The sequence below is a fragment of the Gopherus flavomarginatus genome, chromosome 8, assembly GCF_025201925.1.
Source record: "Gopherus flavomarginatus isolate rGopFla2 chromosome 8, rGopFla2.mat.asm, whole genome shotgun sequence".
NCBI classification, from domain to species: domain Eukaryota; kingdom Metazoa; phylum Chordata; order Testudines; family Testudinidae; genus Gopherus; species Gopherus flavomarginatus.
In genome coordinates this window covers 98,342,255-98,361,708 of record NC_066624.1, presented here as the reverse complement: position 1 = coordinate 98,361,708, position 19,454 = coordinate 98,342,255, and the positions used below count along the sequence as shown (strand labels likewise).

At 44.9% G+C, this 19,454-nt stretch overlaps 1 protein-coding gene across 1 annotated transcript in view; it reads right to left on the bottom strand.

Moving 5' to 3' along the window:
• Positions 1 to 14,221, bottom strand: part of SKIL (SKI like proto-oncogene) — a 34,572-nt gene extending 20,351 nt beyond the window's left edge. Inside the window, exons 1-3 of the mRNA XM_050965923.1 lie at positions 14,107 to 14,221; positions 10,559 to 12,547; positions 3,235 to 3,332 (exon numbers count right to left, since the gene is read on the bottom strand). Coding sequence (XP_050821880.1) covers positions 3,235 to 3,332; positions 10,559 to 11,665 — 1,205 coding nt within the window. The 5' untranslated portion in view covers positions 11,666 to 12,547; positions 14,107 to 14,221. The remainder of the gene's footprint in view (positions 1 to 3,234; positions 3,333 to 10,558; positions 12,548 to 14,106) is intronic.
• Positions 14,222 to 19,454: the final 5,233 nt, after the last annotated feature.

Sequence of the window (19,454 nt, the reverse complement as noted above, 5' to 3'; positions counted from 1 at the left end):
TGAGGGGCTCCTCACCCCAGCAGTTCCGGAGGGGCTTGGGCTGGGCCAGGTGAGGGAACCCTTGCAACTGGGAGTGGGATGCTATAACAGCCAACAAATCGGTGCTAGATATCATCACCCAAGGCTACCATATCCATTTCTACTCCTCGTCTCCACCCACCTTTCTTCCCCATCCCTCTTCAGGGACCCTTCTTGCGAGAAACTGGTATAAAAATAAGTGTCCTCATTGTTTGTCTAGGAGCCACAAAGCTAAGTTTCCTGTAACTGTGCAGCTGCACAGCGGGCTATAAAGGGCTGTGCAGGTAAGGAGAGTCGCCCCTTCCCTGGCCTACCCTAGGCCCATCAGAACTGCTATGCCCGGGGAGAGGAGCCCCTCCCTCAGCCCAGTCCAGGCCCTCCGGAACTGCCACAGCTGGGGAGAGGAGCCCCTTCCCTGGCCCAGCCCAGGCCCCGGAGCTGCTGTGGAGAGGAGCCCCTCCCCCGGCATGGCCCAGCCCAGGCCCGCCGGAGGGAGGAGCCCCTCACCTGGCCCATGTGTCCATAGCCACTTGCAGTGCCATTCCAGCAATCATTTGATTCTTTACTGATTTTTTTTTAGTTCTTCCCTATTCTCCTGGGGATCTTAGGAAGGGAGTGACCCTTTCCCAGGTGAGGAAGCTATTTTGTAAACAGGGTCTGGTAGTTCACAACCTGGAACTCCAGTGAGGCAAAAGAGTATACTTTGAACTCAGAGCATTCCAGTTTCTTACCGTCTTTACCTTTAGGTGTATCCTTTGTGCCCTGTGTTTGGGTGGGCATAGAAAGATTCAAAGCCACTTGGGGGCACCTTGTATCTCTTTTACATTCATTTAGATGTGGGACAAAAAGTAGATAGTGTTTGCCAAAGTCCCTTTGCCAGCTCAGCTATACCCTCTTTGAAAGGTAAGCGATCCTGGATGGAATTATAGAGCGCAGTATATGAAAAAGTTTGTGGGACTTCCCCTGGATGACTGTGGTTTCAATGTCCAGGATCTCCGTGATCTGGGACACAAGGTCCCAAAAAGCCTCAAAGTTGACTGCTGGTGCCACTGCTTTATCTGCTGACAGAAATGATTCCTTAGGTGGAGTGTGAGATTGTTGCTGTTGTCACCTCAATTGTCACTTTCTCCTGGATGTAGACCTCTCATTCTGGAGTAAGTTGCCTGGCTAATGATGCCACTGGAAAGTAAGATGTCCTTTGCCTCAATGTATGAGAGAGACATCTGCTCCAGAACATATTTGACACTGGTCCCCAGTACGGCCAGAATGGTCAAGGTGACACACTACAAGGGTGCTGCCCAGGTTGAAGATGGTCGTCCCAGTGCCATTCATGGCTTGCCGGAGATAGGGCCCAGAACTGGTGGCCTCCAGAACTCTACCTAGGGCCACTCTCCGATAGTAGGGGACAGAGATCTCTATTCAACATTGGCAAGAATGATTTGGCAGCGGAGTATACTTCCTCAAAGAGTGGGGCTGTAGAGTGGCATGATCCAAGTGCTAGGAGAGCCTGCGCTGGTCGCTGTTTGGAGCAGTGGATGTCTCTAGGTCCTCCATTTAAGTATAGTTCAAACCCTTGACAGGTTTGGCTACCAGTCCTGAGGTCAATGATGAGGCCAGCACCAGGACTTCCTTACCACTTGCTATGTCAGCTGACTGGCTTTTCTTGTCTAATTTGGGAGCCATAGGAATTTGGAAGCTTTACTTTTGGAGAAGTAGGGTTTTAAGTCCTTTCTGTGTGGTGGTCTGATGTGGTGCTTGGCACAGTGCTTGCGCTCCATACAGCCTTGCCTTTCAGAGTCTCCCTTTGGTATTAGTGGCACACATGTTGAACTTGTTAAGAGTTGGTGCCGAGGTAGTTGGTATAGAAGTTATCATCATTGAAGTTACCAGTACCAATGTTATTGGCTCCTTCTTCAATGTATTCTTCTTTTTGAACCGCCAGAGTATGGTGTCTGCTTGAGGAGCGCTAGCAGATTATTTCTTTGGCTCTGGTTGAGCCATTAGCATCTCTTCTGGGTCATAAGTGACCTGCATGTAACCTGAGCCGAACGTCAGTGGATTTGTGAATCCTTGAGGGGAAAGACCAGCACACAGAGCACCTGTCTGGGATGTGGCTCTCTCCCAAGTGGGAAAGGCATAGACTGTGTCCATCCATAAGTGGGATGAGGCCATCACAGGACAAGCATGGTTTGAACCCTGACAGCTCACTCTACCATGAAAAGAGTCGACCTAGCCATAACAGTGTGTCTGGCAGAGGGGAAGAGCACTGATGTTGAAGTTCTTTTCTTTTCTTTTGGAAACATCCAACATGAAAAGGTAAAGAAGATGAAGTTCTTCACACATTTTTCTGAAAAACAGAGGTTTTGAAGCTCTCAAGAGAACCAGTTTGAACACTTGTTAAATTCCGTTTCACTACCACAGGCAGTAAGAGGGAACTGAGGGAGGTTCATGGCCACTCCATCCTTTATGCCCCTCACTCAGAAATACAAGGAGGCACAGGATGCATGAATGGCCCCCATAAACACGGTTATTCAAAGGAATCTTATCTCACACACATGCACATACAGTAGAATCCACATTGACACATACTCAAAGAAAAAACACTATTTTTCTGACTGCTATGGGGATAAAGTGAGTGCTGTACTGAAGAAATGTGCTTGGTTTGTGAAATCAGGGAACCAACTAATCAACTGCAGTAGTCAGCATTTTACAGACATGTCATCAGAAGGGGAAGGTCTCACCCAGCTTCAATGTAGAATACAAACTATGGAAAGAGTTGGTCCTAGTTATATACGAAAATTAGGTTTCAATTATGGCATTAATGAGGTGTGTGGCTTTCTACACACATATTAAGTTACAGAGAGGTTAGAATTTAGCATCGACTACAAAGCCATTTTTACTTTGAAAAGTGACTCAGTGTAATTGCATTTTCCAATTTTTTCCAGTTCAACAATGCTCAAACATCTCTATTAAGCAAAACAAAGTTACTATTAAGTGATGTATCATTTGTTTATTAGCACTAAGCATGACAATTTCACTGCCTTACATTAAAAAAATCCAGTGGACTTAACTTATCCTTGCGCAATATGCTGCAAATTTTCCCATAAAATTTCAGTTCACAAGTTATAATTACATTTTAAAACCTAAAATAATCTTTGAATCATTAAAGAACTATTATACTGAATATACACATTTCTGTAGAAGATGTTCAGTTACCTGGGATGGACGAATGAATGTGACTGAGTAACAGGGTCTGCTTCATGCTTTATAACTGGATACCATTGCTGCAATTCTAGGCTTTGCTGAGGATCTGCCTGAAGAAAAAATAAATAAAACCAGTTTATGGTAGTTTTCACTCATCTTTCAACTTCTAAACTTGCTAAAGAGTTAGTAAAAATGTTATTCAATTATTAATGGCATTTATACAATAAACTCATTTTATTTCAAGCTAGGCAGCATAAGGCAGATGGGGATGGGGGAACAGAGAGAGGAGAAAGGAAATATAGGCCAATGAAGAGCAGCAATGTGGGGCAAGGAAAGCTGCATGACCTCTAATTTGTTCCATCCAATTATGGGTAAAGATGAAACTGCATTAAATATAAACATAGAACATTCACTAATGCTAGTTTAAAATTGGCTCAGACACACAACACAAATGGATTTATTTTTCATGTACGGCATCTCAGTAACTGATAACTCTTACACTGAAATATAGCATGCAAAAAGACAGAATGGGTGTCTACACTACAAATATCTACCTTAAAGCTACAGATATTAACTACTTGATTAAAAAGAAAGATGCTGCTTATTTATTTTAGAAATGTATTGTGTTACACATAAATTCAACTTTAACAATATATATATTAGTTATATCTAGAAAGCAAGAGGGAAAAAGTAGTAATATGCACTTTATCCCTGAGCCTAGTCATACTGAACTGCATGGGAAAACTCCTTAAAAATTCATACAAAGATTTCATTGGCTTTCCAAATTTCTGCCAGATGCATACTATAATTTTATGTAGTAAAGGGAAGTAGAACCCGGGACTGCTAATGGGAGCAAGGACAGGACCCTTGCTGCAATGAAACATTCACCTCACTTTACACAGTTGTCACATACTTTATTGCAAAATGAAGTCTACATAAAAAAAAAAGCAGCAGCAAATTACTCCAATCACACTCTAGGGTATTTTACTAGTCATAGATTTCTGTTTATAGAGGAGGGACAGATTCACCACAATAACATGACTAAACACTGTTATCTTGAAATACTGACATACTTTAGATATTGCTAAGGAGTGACATCTTACAAGCCTTCCTCATTTCATGTTTGAATAGAAATTCTTGTTCATTTTGTTTCAAGAATATGAAGACTGGCAAACATTCCTTGTCAATTTCTGGCAATATCAATGCTCTACTGTGCAAAAAGCAGTCATATTACTATAAGAGAGTCTGATACACACATGAACACACATTTTAACACCTATGAAAATTTTGTTTAAAATGTGTGCACACATCTATCTACCAGTATATAACAACACTGCAGTAGGAATCCCAAAAAGAAGTTTTCATAACTACATCCCTCGCTGTTGAGAGAATACCTGATTAGATAAGCGCACCTCGCACTTAGCCCTGTAGAGTCAAACTTGAACTCTAACAGACCATGACAGAGAGCAAGCTCCGTAGCCAACAAACTTCCAGTCAGAATCTCCAGTCTACCAAGTTCAATCTTAGGAACTAAAATCAAGAATGCTCCCTACTGATCTCAGGACAGGACACTAGGAAGATGTAGGCCCCAAAGGAGCTAGGTCCCAGAATGGTAAAAGCTTTTAAGACAACAAATACTGCCTTAAATGTAAAGGATTTGAAATACAGAGAACACATAATTTCCACACAAATGGCCTGAGAAGCTGGATTCCAGTCTATTAGTGAGGTCATTTTGATAATTTAAATACTTTATATTCATTCTTTTGCTTATATAATGGCTATTGTAAAGTATTATTTTTACTTTTACCATTTCTGGATTACATTATCTCCACCTTTCATATCAGATGTTTTAACTTACAGATGACCTTTTATACAATTATGTTATACATTACTATGCTATCAGACCAGTGTTTTTAATGCACATGTTCTCCTTCGGTGTCTATTTCACAACGGAATTATTCCAAATACAATGAAAATGTTACTTGGTAAAGCCTTTGGCAGATATATTTAAATATATAATTTAAATGTTTTCCTAAAAACATTTTCTATCACTCACTGTCCAGGACCAGCCATTCTAAACCAAACTATTAATAACATTTTCAGACCCTGAGGGAAAGTGTCCGTTTAAATATAGACTGCATATGCACATATAAGCACATCCAACCAAATCAGAGATTTAAAGTAGTTAACGAATATTTAAATATACTATACATAAAAAGATATCATCAAAGCTGGAAAGCCTAAAATTTGACCTCATTTTACTCATGTTTGTAAAGGCTACATAAAAATCATTTTTACATAAAACAAATGCTTCCAGGCTCTTTTCTAAAAAAAACCAAAACAAATAAAGTCATTTCCAAAAACTTAATAAAAGTATGAATATAAAATGAAGAAATGTATTTATATTTGTATCATGGTAACATCAAGAGCTTCAGTCAGGGATCTGAAGACCACTGTGGTAGGTACTGTACAAACAAGTAACTCAGACCCTTTCTGTCCCAAAAAAGCTCACAAAGTAAAACAAGACATAACATGCGAATGAAAGACAAATAGTGATGTAATGAAGCGGGAAGACAAGGTATCAGTTAAATGAGCATAGTAGGTAGTGGTTTCAGCTCACAACCTGCTTAGTCATTATCAGCTGACAGGGGTTTGTATGGGTTTTTTTTGTTTTGGTTGGTCGGTAGGTTGTTTTTTGTTGGTTTGTTTTTAAGTACTACTACAGAGGTAGAATTTAAGGAGGGATTCAGAAGAAAAACTGTTGACTCTGCAGATGGTGACTGGGAGTTTTCCCCATACCTACTGAGCAGTGTAGTGGCACTTGTGGGAAAAGCAGACTAGCAGGCAATCAAATCAGAGATCATGGACAGAGCTAAGGTGAAGCTCAACAGTATTATAGATCTGGGTAAGGTGGGGTTAAATAGCCTTTACATTTAAAATCCTTCATCAGAAGCATAGTCAATGGAAGGATGCAAAGAGGTAGAGGACAGGTGGTCAGAGCAATGTTCTATTAAAATGATCCTATCAGCATTCTGAATAAACTAAAGGCAGACCAAAGTGGGGATGGGTGAGAAAATGACAGCAGCAATCAAGGCCAGAGAGGAGGAGATCACAGTGATCAGGGCAAGAGCTTAAGCAGCCTGGATAGACAGTTGTTAGATCTTTGAACTGGTATTTAAGAAGCGGCAAGATTTAGACACTGATTATATATGTGGCTGTGATGACATTCAGGCTACCTGGGCCTTTGTGAAAGGAAAGGAAGGCAATGGCTTAGGGGAGATGCCAGCTCAGTTTTGATTACATATGAACAGAAGAACAGGCATACTGGGTTAGACCAATGATCCATCTAGCCCAGTATCCTGTCTCTGACAGTGGTCAGTGCCAGATGCTTCTGGCAGTTGGAGGTTTAAGGACACCTGGAGCATGGAGTTGCATTCCTGACCATCTTGGTTAATAGCCACTGACGGACCTATCCTCCATTAACTTATTTAATTCTTTTTTGAACCGTTATACTTTTGGACTTCACAACATCCCATGGCAATGAGTTCCACAGGTTAACTGTATACTGTGTGAAGAAATATTTCCTTTTGTTTTAAACTGTATTAATTTCATTGGACAACCACTAATTCATGTGTTATGTGAAAGGGTAAATAACACTTCCCTAATCACTTTCTCCATACCATTCATCATTTTATAGACCTCTATCATACCTCCCTTTAGTTGTATCTTTTCTATGATGAACAGTCCCAGTCTTTTTTCTCCCTCCTCATAGTGAAACTGTTCCATAGCCTAATCATTTTCATAGCACGTCTCTGAAACTTTTCCACTTCTAATATACCTTTTTGCAGATGGGGGACCAGAACTACATGCAGCATATAAGGTGTGGGTGTACCACAGATTTATGTAGTGGCATTATGATATTTTGTCTTATTCTATTTTGTCTTACTATCTACCCCTTTCCTAACATTGTTAGCTTTTTTGACTGCCACTGCACATTTAGCAGATCTTTTCAGGGACCTATCCACAATGGCTGCAAGATCTCTTTAATGAGTGGTAACAGCTAATTTAGAGCTCAACATTTTGTATGTATAGCTAAGAGTACTTTTTCTAATGTGTATTACTTTGCATTTATCAACACTGAATTTCTTCTGACATTTTGTCACCCAGTTTAGTGGGATCTTCACAGTCAGCTTTTGACTTATCAATCTTGAACAATTTTGTATCACCTGCAAATTCTGACCCCTCACTGTTCATCCCCTTTTCCAGATCATTTATGCTGAACAGCAGGGGTCCCAATATATATCTTGGAGGGCCCCTTCCATTGCTATAGCAAATATCTATGCTACAGCATCATACCTGCTGTACCGCAGCTGTGCTACTGCAGCACTTGCAGTGTAGACGTGCCACTGAAAAGATCATTAGAGAGTTTAGTGAGACCAGTTTCAATGGAATGGAGAGAGTTGAAATTGGATTGTTGAGAGTCAAGAACTGAGCTGAATGAGAGAAAGTCAATACATCAGCTGCAGACAGTCAATTCAGTTAGCTTGGAGGTGAAGGGGGAAAGGGAAATAATGTTGGTGGAACTGTTTAGGTCGAGGGTGTTTTATTTTTTAAGATAGATGAGATCAAAGCATACTTGTATTGTGAGGGGAATGAATCTGGAGAGTGAAAAGTTCAGAAGAAAAGTGAGTCAACTTGAGGTCTGGAAGTGGCAGTGCTCAAGGAGCTTGATTTTATTACTTTCAATTCTTTATTCAGTAATTTTTAAATTGGGTTTCTTATTGTTTTCCTGTTCTGCAGGTGCCTTATGTTTCATTCTCTTTTGTTTCCCTTTAGCAGCAAGAAATAGGAGTGAGGCAGTCCAAAGTTGTCATAAAATTGTATTTATCATTCTATTTCCATGCCCTCTATTGCTGGGGGGAGGGGGAGAAGAGTTCTCCAAGGCGAACAAGAAAAGAAAACACAAACTGAATACTGCCTCTGCCGCCCACAGACATGCTCTGAGCTGGCAATTTCATGGACTAGACCCAGCAGAGACCACCCGAACATAGCCCTTGTTACTTTTGGGCCTGCATCCAACCAGCTTGAAAAGTGACAGAGCCAGTGCTTTTGACTGTCAAAACTGTCACTGAGAGGTAGAAAGCACAGAAAGAATATTTGTACTTTTGCAGCTGCTATACCAGTGTGTGGCACTGCAATGACAGAGTGATGTAGTGGTTAATCATTCTAGGAGCAAGCACACCACCAACCATACTATGAACATCTGTGCACACTAGTAATAATTGTACGTGTGGAAGGAGGATGTGTTACAGGCATGCTATAAGGTTAAAATGTTAAAATTTTCTATGGGCCTATTAATAACTGTTACATTACTGTTGTAAAGTGCGCAGCCCCTAGGTCCCTGCACTGATGGTTTCTCAGGACTTGATTCCAAGGGTTGCCAACTATCTGTAACGTTCATGGCCAGCTGCTGCTCCCATTGAATTGGATGGAAAAACTTACACCTCCTTTAATGGGTGTGTGATCAGGCCTATAGCTTGAAAATGGACAGGCAAATGCTTCAAAGAACACAATGTAACCCAACAGGAAGAGGGAAGCATTTCAAAACCTCAAAGTTTAAACTCTCTCTACAGAGAAATGAATACACCTCTACTCTGATATAACGTGGTCCTCGGGAGCCAAAAAATCTCACCGTGTTATAGGTGAGACCACATTACATCGTGAGACCACGTTACAGCTTCTCTCCCCCTCCCCCGGCTTGCCACGCCAATCATCTGTTTGGCCTGGCAAGCGGGGGGGGGGGGGGAGCGGCGGAAATGAGCTGGAGCAGGGAGCAGTTCCTCTGCCCCCCTCCTCCCTGTTATGTACTTCGGCCCTCCCCAGGGCCTCCCGCCCCAGCTTACCTCCACTCCATCTCCTCCCACGAGCACACCACAGCTCCGTATTCCATCCCCCACCCCACCCCTTGGCTTGCCATGCCAATCGGCTGCTTTATGCGGCAAGCCTGGGAGGTAGAAGCAGAGCTGTGCGGCGCGCTCATAGGAGGAGACAGAGCAGAGGTAAGCTGGGGCAGGGAGATCGCAGCAGGTAAGGAGGGGGGCGCAGAGGAACTGCTCCCCGCCCCAGCTCACCTCCTTCCCCCACGAGCACACCGCTCAGCGCCGCTCTTCCTCCCTCCCAGGCTTGCCATGCGAAACAGCTGATTGGCGCAGCAACCATTGGAGGGAGGGGGGAGAAGTGGCACACTCGTGGGAGGAGATGGAGCGGAGGTGAGCTGGGGCGGCGGGGCCCCAGGGAGGGCTGCAGCAAGTAAAGGGTGAGGGTGCAGAGGAACCGTGTACGGTAACACAAATTCAGATATAATGCGGTAAAGCAGCCTCGGCCCCTGGTGTGCTGCTTTACCACGTTATATCCGAATTCGTGTTATATCGGACCGCATTGTATCAGGGTAAAGGTGTAGTTGCACACAAACATCAAGGCAACCAGTGCCTCAAACAATCTCCTCTCTTCACCCATCACTTACCCTCACTTCTCCTCCAAAATCTCTTATAACCCACTTCTTCAAGCACTAATAATGCCTTCACTAGGACTGTTTAATATTTTGGATAATGTTTGTCTTATTATTCAGATTATGAGCTCTTTGGGCACAAACCAGTTTTATGTTTGTGAAGCAATGTATAGACATATAGCAATATTATTTGCATATTTTTATTACAAGGCCCTCCATAGTATCTCAATGTGCTGTCATAAAGAACTGTTAGCTAGATTGCTTTAAAAACCATTTATGGTATCTCTCTGTTATACATAACCTGTTTAAGGAAAAGAAAAAAAAGAAAAAAAAACACATTACCAGAGTCTTCCATTTTTAAATAGTATCTTATCTATGCACCATTACATTAATTGAAAAATCATGACATACTATTGGGTGTTTGGCAAGCTAATAAACTCGCTTTAACTGAAAAAAAACCAATTAAGGCTGACGGTCCGTTCTTAGGCTCCCTCCTGCTTTGCTTAGCCATGGCGCACACACTACATAGAATCTCACACAAAATTGATAAGAAAAACGAGAAAAGTTGCACAGTGTTTTCATGATGGCTCTAAAGTGCCTAGATTTTGCCTGTTTAAAGAAGAAGAAACCTAGCTTTTAGACTACCACCATAAAAACTCCAACATGAAAGGAATATTCATTACTACTTTGTATTATCTGTATTGAAGTTATAGTGGACTTAACTTATGCTTGGTTTGATACCTATTCATATTGATAAAAATGAACATAATTTTAAAAATAAATATTTCATCTTTGATCCACAAGTTTTTCAAGAGTAGTTTAACTTACTTTGGATTGAATTCTTTTCTGATTTTTCATGCTAAACTTCTCCTTCATTTCCTCCAAAAGATGCTTCAGTTTTCTCTCCTCTGAAGTGCCTAAATATTTTTGGTTAACATGAAGATAACAATGCCATTTGGCTGATTCAAAGCCCCAGTGGCAGGTCCTCTTGTCAGGAGATCTATGCGAATGCATCACAAATGTCTGGGGTGAAAACATTCCATAGCACTCCAAACACTGGATACACGGAGCATCCGGCTGAATATAAAATTGAGGTGCAAACAAACCCTGGCACTTGCCCAAGCATTCATGCTCTACTTCAAAGGCACTGCCAGTTTCTTTCAATTGGACCAATGTGTTTTTTGCAGGAAGCAGAGTGCCATTTTGAGGAAAAGTGCGAGGACGTAGTAAAGCATTGCATAGTCTTTGAGCATCAGTCAGTGTGATCAACCCACAGGATGGGGCATTAAATGGAAGGATTCCCAAAACCTTCAGGATATGAAGCTGGTCGGAAGTGCACCTCGAGCAGTATATATACAGTTCATCGCACACTGTATTAATTTGCTGTAGTGAAAAGTCTCGGAGCACTGAATTCAACACTTGAGGCAAACAGAGTCTCTTTTCCCCTCCAACTTTAAAACAAGAAATAGATTCTCCCTCCAATATACTCTGAGTGAGCTCAGTGGAACTGTCTGAAGGAATAAGCAGTGGACTAGGAAGTATCTGTGGTGATGGAAGGGGCACGAAGACAGTAGGTGACATGCTTTCTTGGGAATAACGAGCTGAAAAAGCCGCTGGTCCACCCAGTGAACTTTGGCTGCTTAAATGGAACTGTGCCAATGTGTGTTTCAAACCAGGATTTAAATTCAAAGACTCAGATAATGTAGTACTGTTTGGTTTGGCGTTTTCTCCATCAGACTCCATGGGAGTTTCTTCATATTCATCCACATTTTCCTTCTTTATTGTTGGCAATTTATTTACTACAGCTTGTACTTTGCTATTGACATGCTTTTCTGTCATTACTTTTTTTACTGGTGGACTGCCATCTTCTTGGACCTCACTCTCTTTTTGCTCAGAACCTGGACTTACAGAGAAATCTGTTTGTGGACTTTCCATCACTGAACTGCAGAATTTTAAATAAATAAGTTTGAAATGTGCATTTTCCTAGTTATGTGTTTGTTTTGTTTTTCTTAAAAACATGCCAATTTCCAACTATTTTAATTATCCCACACCCAGCAAATGTTGTGCCACCTCCTTAAAGTGAGGATTTAATCCTTTGACCTCAAGAGTTACAAATGTAATCCGCTTTGCATGTAGCAGCATCAAAGTCAAGGGTGGAAGGGTTAACAAGAGTTTTATTTTGGGTTTAAAAATATCGTTCAGTTCTCTTTTATTAAATGAACAGCACAACGTGCATACAAAAGATTATAATTTCATACCCCTACACCATTATTTATAGATCATTCTAATGAATTAATCTAGTAGAAAAATTGCGGTTTGGTTCAAAAAAAGTCTGGTTTTAATCAAGTTTTTCTTTTAAAAAAACATACTGGCTTTTCATATATATGCTTGCATTTAAGTATTAAATACAAGAATTATCACTTGTTCTCACTGAGCAGCGCTAGTGTTAATGCAAATCTTCCAAAAGATAATTTCAGTTGTGTGTATACTTTATGCAGCACATCCCTTTCAACTCACAGGATCGAGCACAGAGCTTAGTTGCTTTGTTTATTTATTGTGCAGCCAAGTTTAAATAACACCTCCAGTGGTGGAGAAATTTATTATAGTAATTCAGTGATAAATCCACAAATTAAAGGCTGATCCAGGGTTGCTGGTGGAAACTAAACATCCCTATAGTGTCAGCATCAGTAAAAATTACCCTAGCATGTATCAGTTTTCCTACCCCAAATTATTGGCAATGAAAATAAGATCCAGGCCACCGGCAAGATTCAATTTTTGGGCTAGTAATACAAATCTCTGTCAATCCTTTTATATAACCTGTAAAAAGAGGAAAAGTTCAGTAATCATCATTTGAATTTATTTGAAGAGTACAATCTTTATCTAAAACAGTCTCTCAATTTTTAAATGGATTCAGTATAGCAAGGTAGGGATATGTTTCCTAAATAACTAACTAATTTGCAGAGAGCTTTGATTTAAAATCATAAACTCTATTATGGTAGCTACATAAACCTTGCAGCAGCAATGTAACTCAGAGTGCTGCAAACGTGGCAAAGGGGATGCAGAGGGGAAATCACCTATTCCCTTGCTCCATTCAAGATCTGTAAAGCCCACAGACAGAATCCAGAAAAAAATGGATTACCACATAGAATCACAGGCCATCAGGGTGGAAGGGACCTCAGGAGACCATCTAGTCCAATGCCCTGCTCAAAGCAGGACCAATCCCCAGACAAATTTTTGCCCCGATCCCTAAATGGTCCCCTCTAGGATTGAACTCACAACCCTGGGTTTAGCAGGCCAATGCTCAAACCACTGAACTACCCCACATCTCTCTTCCATACACTGTAAAATAAGAGAAGATTAACACAGGGAAAGGGGACAACTAACCAGCCCCTCCCTTGAATATGTTCATGAAATGAAAATATTTTCTTATAACCTCAATTCACACACTTTTTACATTCAGTACCATCCAAACAAATCCAACATAACTAAACTGAAACAGCCTACATCCTTTCCCACACCAAACGCCATGCAACACTCACCACTACTGCTTCCTCTCAGCCAACCTCTATACTTATGTGTTTTTCCACAGCTCACATGTGCTATATTTTCCCAGAGATTACCTCCCCGATGGTTTCCTCTGACACACTGACCCTTCCTGGAATAACCCTAACACTCACCACCATCCTGTCTCTCTCACGCTCCACCCAGACTAGCCTGCCCCTCCCGCCCATGACTCACCTCCACCTCAGTCTACATCACTCACTCAACCATTACCCAGGCTCTCCTCTGACTGGACTCCATCAAACACAGGACTTACCCTTTCCTCCTTCCTTTCACAGACACCCCAAATACTGAAGTGATCCTGCATTCAGACCTGCCACTGACTCTTCCAACCCCCTGACAATTCTCGCGTAGCCCCGATTCCCACCTCTCAACGGCACACGTCACACACAACTTCTCCTCGGCCCCATCCACACACAAACCCACCCCCAGGACACACACAAACCCACCCTTCCCAACCAGGAATAATTCCCTTCATTCAGCGACTCCCCTCCTTATGGGGTCCCCCTCCCCCGAACGCACACTCCACCACGAAATAACACCCCTCCCCCCACTAAGCCCCATCCCCCACAGACACTCCCCCAGCTTAGCGATAACGCTCCCGCCCCCACAGACGCCTATGGACTAAACCCCCATCCCCCCCAGACACTCCCCCACCGCAGGCATAATCGGCTCCTCTCCACACAGTCCCCTGGATTTACCCCCTCCCCCTCTCCGCCGCGCACACTCCCCCTATCCGCCCTCCCGCCACTCCCAGGGCGCTCTGCCCGCCGCGTCTGTAGCAGGTCCCCTGACCCCGCCGCCCGGCTGCTCACCCTGCATCGTGGGGTCTCCGACACCCCAACAGCGGAGCAGAAGCCGCGCACGCGCCGCCCACCCGTGACCTCACTGCGGAGACGGCGGCGCGCGGGCACCAACCCGGCGGGCGGGCGCGCGCCCCCGCCTCCAGCCCCGCCTACTGTCTGGGGTGGCGCCGCGGCGGCTGCGAGCTGCTCCCCCTCCCCCACAGCGAAAAGCTGGCGTCATGTGGAGAGCCCCTCCTCCCTCGTCTCCACACCGAGCGCTCCCGCCCCCGTCCCAGTGCGCAGCGCTTTCCCCACGGGCACTCCTACGCGCCCTCGTGTGAGCCCTGGCCCTTCCCGGAGAGAACCCCACGCTCCCCCAGGGACCCACCCCTCTTCCGTGAGGGACACAGATTGCCCCCTTCCCTGAGTGACCTCAACGCTCCTGTGGGCACCCCCTCCCCCGAGAGACCCCGCCCCTTCCGAGAAAGATTCCCACGGGGACCCCCCCAGCCCCTCACAGGGCTCACACCCCCTTCTGAGACCCCCACGCTCGCGCAGAGACCCCACCGCTTCCATGAGAGAGCCCCACGCTCCCCCCGAGGCTCCCCGCCTGCGAGAAACCCCCCCTCAGCCTCCCACAGGGACTCCTCATTCCTCACGGGTCTCTCGGCTTTCTGCCACACAATGAATCGATCCCCCAGGGTGGCCTGCCCCCTCCTCCCTCGCTCCCACTGCTCAGGGAGCCCCTCCCTCCCCGAGACTCCCTTCCAAAGCCCTCCCCTCCCTCAGAGCTTTTACAGATCCAGACTAACAGGGCTACCCCTCTGAGACTCTCCTCCCAGAGCAGCTCTCACCTCTCCCCCACCTGGAGACTCACCTCACAGAGATCCCACTTCTCAGCAACAGCTTCCTCCACACCCCCAGGGAGACGACCTCCCACATAGAGCCCCTTCCCCCAGGTGTTTCCGTCCAGAGAGAGTCCACCTTCACAAAGACCCCCATTGTTTCGCAGAGCGCCTATTCCTACTTCACCCCACCCCACCCAGTGACCTTCCCTCTGACTCCTAAACAAAGCCCATCTCCCTCCCCACTGCCCAGAGCAACAAGCACCCAGAAGCCTTTCCAGGGCCCTCCTCACAGAGCTGCTTCCCCTCTACCAAAGAGACCCCTCCTTACTTCCCCCACGCATACACTGCAGTTCCCCTTTTCTTCCATTATGAGACAAACATGAAGACCTGGGTGAAGCCTCAGAATCTGAGGGAAGCATGGGCCATTACAGCAGGGATAATGGGGAAGAGAAGAGAGAACACAAGGGAAATCACATCAGTATCTTAGTATACAGACATCTAATGCAAGAAGTGTGGGGCATAAACAGAAAGAACTAGATGTGCGAGTTGATAAACATAAATGACATAGTTGGCATTCCAGAGAGTTGGTGGAATAATATACATGACTGAATTATTGGTATAGAAGGGTACAGCTTGCCCAGGAAGAACAGAGGAGGTGTTGCCTTATATATATAAAAAAATGTACACACTTGGACTGAGGGTGAGATGGAACTAGGGGACACTTGTTGAAAGTCTCTGGGTAAGGATAAAAGGTAAAAAGCAAGGGTGATGTTACATACAGGTCTACTACAGACCACCTGCCCAGGAAAAGGAGGTGGATGAGGCTTTTTATAAACAACTAACAAAATCATCAAAAGCACATGATTTGGTGATCGTGGGGGACTTCAACTATGTAGACACCTGTTGGGAAAATAACAGAACAGGGCACAGATTATCCAACCACGATGTACCAGAGACAATTTTTTACTTCAGAAGGTAAAGAAAGCCAGTAGGGAAGAAGTTGTTCTAGATTTGATTTTAAATAAAAAAAGGGAGAATTTGAAAGTGGAAGGCAGCTTAGGTAAAAGTAATCATGAAATTATAGAGTTCATTATAATAAGGAATGGTAGGAGGGAAAACAGCACAATAGAGAAAATGGATTTCAGAAGGCAGACGAAGGGCTTGTCTACATCAGAAAGTTGCAGCGCTGGTGAGGGAGTTACAGCGCTGCAACTTAGGAGGTGTACACATCTGCAGGGCACCACCAGCGCTGCAACTCCCTGTTTGCAGCGCTGGCCGTACTCCCATTTTGTCTCGGGTGTAGAGGATCCAGCGCTGGTAATCAAGTATAGACACTTACCAGCGCTTTTCTTGACCTCCGTGGAATAAGCAGGTATCCCAGCATACCTGAGGAAGCCTCTGGTAATCAAGCTGGTCTCCTTCCCCGGTTTGCTCTCGCGTTCCCCGAACCCCGAGGAAGCAGGTCTCCTTCCCTGAGGTTTGCTGGGTGGTTCCGGGAACGCGAGAGCAAACCGCGGCGAAGCTGGTCTCCTTTCCCGGTTTGCTCTCTCGTTCCCCGAACCCCCGAGCAAGCAGGTCTCCTCCTTCCCTGCGGTTTGCAGGGTGGTTCGGGGAACGCGAGAGCAAACCGCGACGAAGCTGGTCTCCTTTCCCGGTTTGCTCTCTCGTTCCCCGAACCCCCGAGCAAGCAGGTCTCCTCCTTCCCTGCAGTTTGCAGGGTGGTTCGGGGAACGCGAGAGCAAACCACGGCGAAGCTGGTCTCCTTTCCTGGTTTGCTCTCTCGTTCCTCGAACCCCCGAGGAAGCAGGTCTCCTTCCCTGCGGTTTGCAGGGTGGTTCGGGGAACGCGAGAGCAAACCGGGAAAGGAGACCAGCTTCGCCGCGGTTTGCTCTCGCGTTCCCCGAACAAGCAGGTCTCCTTCCCTGCGGTTTGCAGGGTGGTTCGGGGTACGCGAGAGCAAACCGCGGCGAAGCTGGTCTCCTTTCCCCGGTTTGCTCTCGCGTTCCCCGAACCCCCCTTGAAGCCGCCCAACAGCGCTGCAGTGTGGCCACATCTAACACCACTTGCAGCGCTGGTTGCTGTAAGTGTGGCCACTCTGCAGCGCTGGCCCTATACAGCTGTACTAATACAGCTGTAACAACCAGCGCTGCAAAATTTTAGATGTAGACATGGCCATAGAAAACTCAGGGAACTGGTAGGTAAGATCCCTTGGGAAGCAAGTCTAGGGGATAAATAGTTCAAGAGAGTTGGTAGTTTTTCAAAGAGAAAAGGGCACAAGAGCAAACTAGGAAAGATAGGCAGTATGGCAAGAGACCACCCTGGCTTAACCAGGAGATCTTCAATGATTCTCAAAAGAGACTCTTACAAAAAGTGGAAAATAGATCAAATTACAAAGGATGAATGTAAAAAAATAAGTACATAGGGACAAAATTAGAAAGACCAAGACACAAAACAAGATCAAACTACCTAGAGATATAAAGAGTAACAAGAAAACATTCTACAAATACATTAGTAGCAAGAGGAAGACCAAGGACAGGGTAGGCCTATTACTCAATGAGGTGGGGAAACAATAACAGAAAACGTGGAAATGGCTGAAGTGCCAAATGGACTTTTTGTTTCAGTTTGCACCAAAAATTTTAGTAGCAATTGAACATCTAACTTAATGAATGCCAGGAAATAAGGAAAGCATACTTTAAAAATTACTTAGGGATAGTCTACACTATAAGTGCTACATCGGCACAACTGACCTGACGCACCTGTAGTGCTTCTAGTAATGACGCTCTATGCTGATAGGAGAGAGCCCTCCCATCAGCATAATTACTCCACCTCCAACATATCACTTGTGTGGACAGCGCTTAGGTTGTTGTAATTTACGTCGCTCGGGGATGGCTTTTTCACAACTCTGAGTGACATAACTTGTATCACCATAAGCAGTAGTGTAACGCTGCCATTAAACAAAGTTAGATGTTTTCAAGTCACCAGGACCTGATGAAATACATCTTAGAATACTCAAAGAGCTGATTGAGGAGATATCTGAGCCATTAGCAATTATCTTCAAAAAGTCAGGGAAGATGGGTGAAATTCCAGAGGACTGGGAAAGGGCAAATATTAGTGCCAGTCTATGAAAAGGGGAATGAGGACAACCCAGGGAATTACAGACCAGTCATCTTAACTTCAGTACCTGGAAAGATAATAGAGCAAATAATTAAGCAATTTGTAGACATCTGAAAGATAATAAGGTGATAAGTAACAGTCAGCAACATGGATTTGTCAAAAACAAATAGTGTCAAATGAACCTAATAGTTTTTTTGACAGGGTAACAAGCCTTGTGGATTGGGGGGGGGGAAGATACAGGGAAATGGCAAATTAGGCCCTGCCTCAAACTGCATAGAAGACCTGTGTTTTATAAAGGAGAAGGCTATCCTTTAAGCAGATACTTCAAGCTCACTTCATCCTGTGGAAACTTGTAATTCATGAGCCAGCTGAACATAGCTCCCTGGCAGGAAACCCCCTATATCCACCCCTCCATCAACAGGCCAGGAGTGGGAGGCAACTTCTAACCTCATCTCCTGTCCTATAGTGTTTCCTAATATCCAACCTAGACCTTCCCACTGCAACTTGAGACCACTGCTCCTTGTTCTGTCATCTGTCACCACTGAGAACAGCCAAGCTCCATCCTCTTTGGAACCCCCCTTCAGGTAGTTGAAGGCTGCTATCAAATTCCCCCTTACTCTTCTCTTCTGCACACTAAACAAGCCCAGTTCCCTCAGCCTCTCCTAAATCATGTGCCTCAGCCCCGATCATTTTCATTGCCCTCTGCTGGGCTCTCTCTAATTTGTCCACATCCTTTCTGTAGTGTGGGGACAAAAAAAGACGGTTACTCACCTTTGTAACTGTTGTTCTTCGAGATGTGTTGCTCATATCCATTCCAGTTAGGTGTGCGCACCGCGCGTGCACGTTCGTCGGAAGATTTTTACCCTAGCAACTCCGGTGGGTCGGCAGGTCGCCCCCTGGAGTGGCGCCGCTATGGCGCCTGATATATACCCCTGCCGGCCCATCCGCTCCTCAGTTCCTTCTTGCTGGCTACTCCGACAGTGGGGAAGGAGGGCGGGTGTGGAATGGATATGAGCAACACATCTCGAAGAACAACAGTTTCAAGTCTTTTCTTCGAGTGATTGCTCATATCCATTCCAGTTAGGTGATTCCCAAGCCTTACTTGGGCGGTGGGGTCGGAGAGAGATGTCGCAGAGTGCAACACGGTAGAGCCGAAGGCTGTGTCATCCCTAGATTGCTGAACCAGGGCGTAGAGGGAAGCGAAGGTATGGACAGAAGACCAGGTTGCTGCCAGGCAGATTTCCTGAATGGGCATGTGAGCAAGAAAAGCAGCCGATGAGGCTTGAGCCCTGGTGGAGTGCGCAGTCACGTGGCCTGGTGGGGCGTGCGCCAATTCATAACAGGCGCGGATGCAGGACATTACCCACGAGGAAATCCTCTGCGAGGAGACAGGTAACCCCTTGACACGTTCCGCCA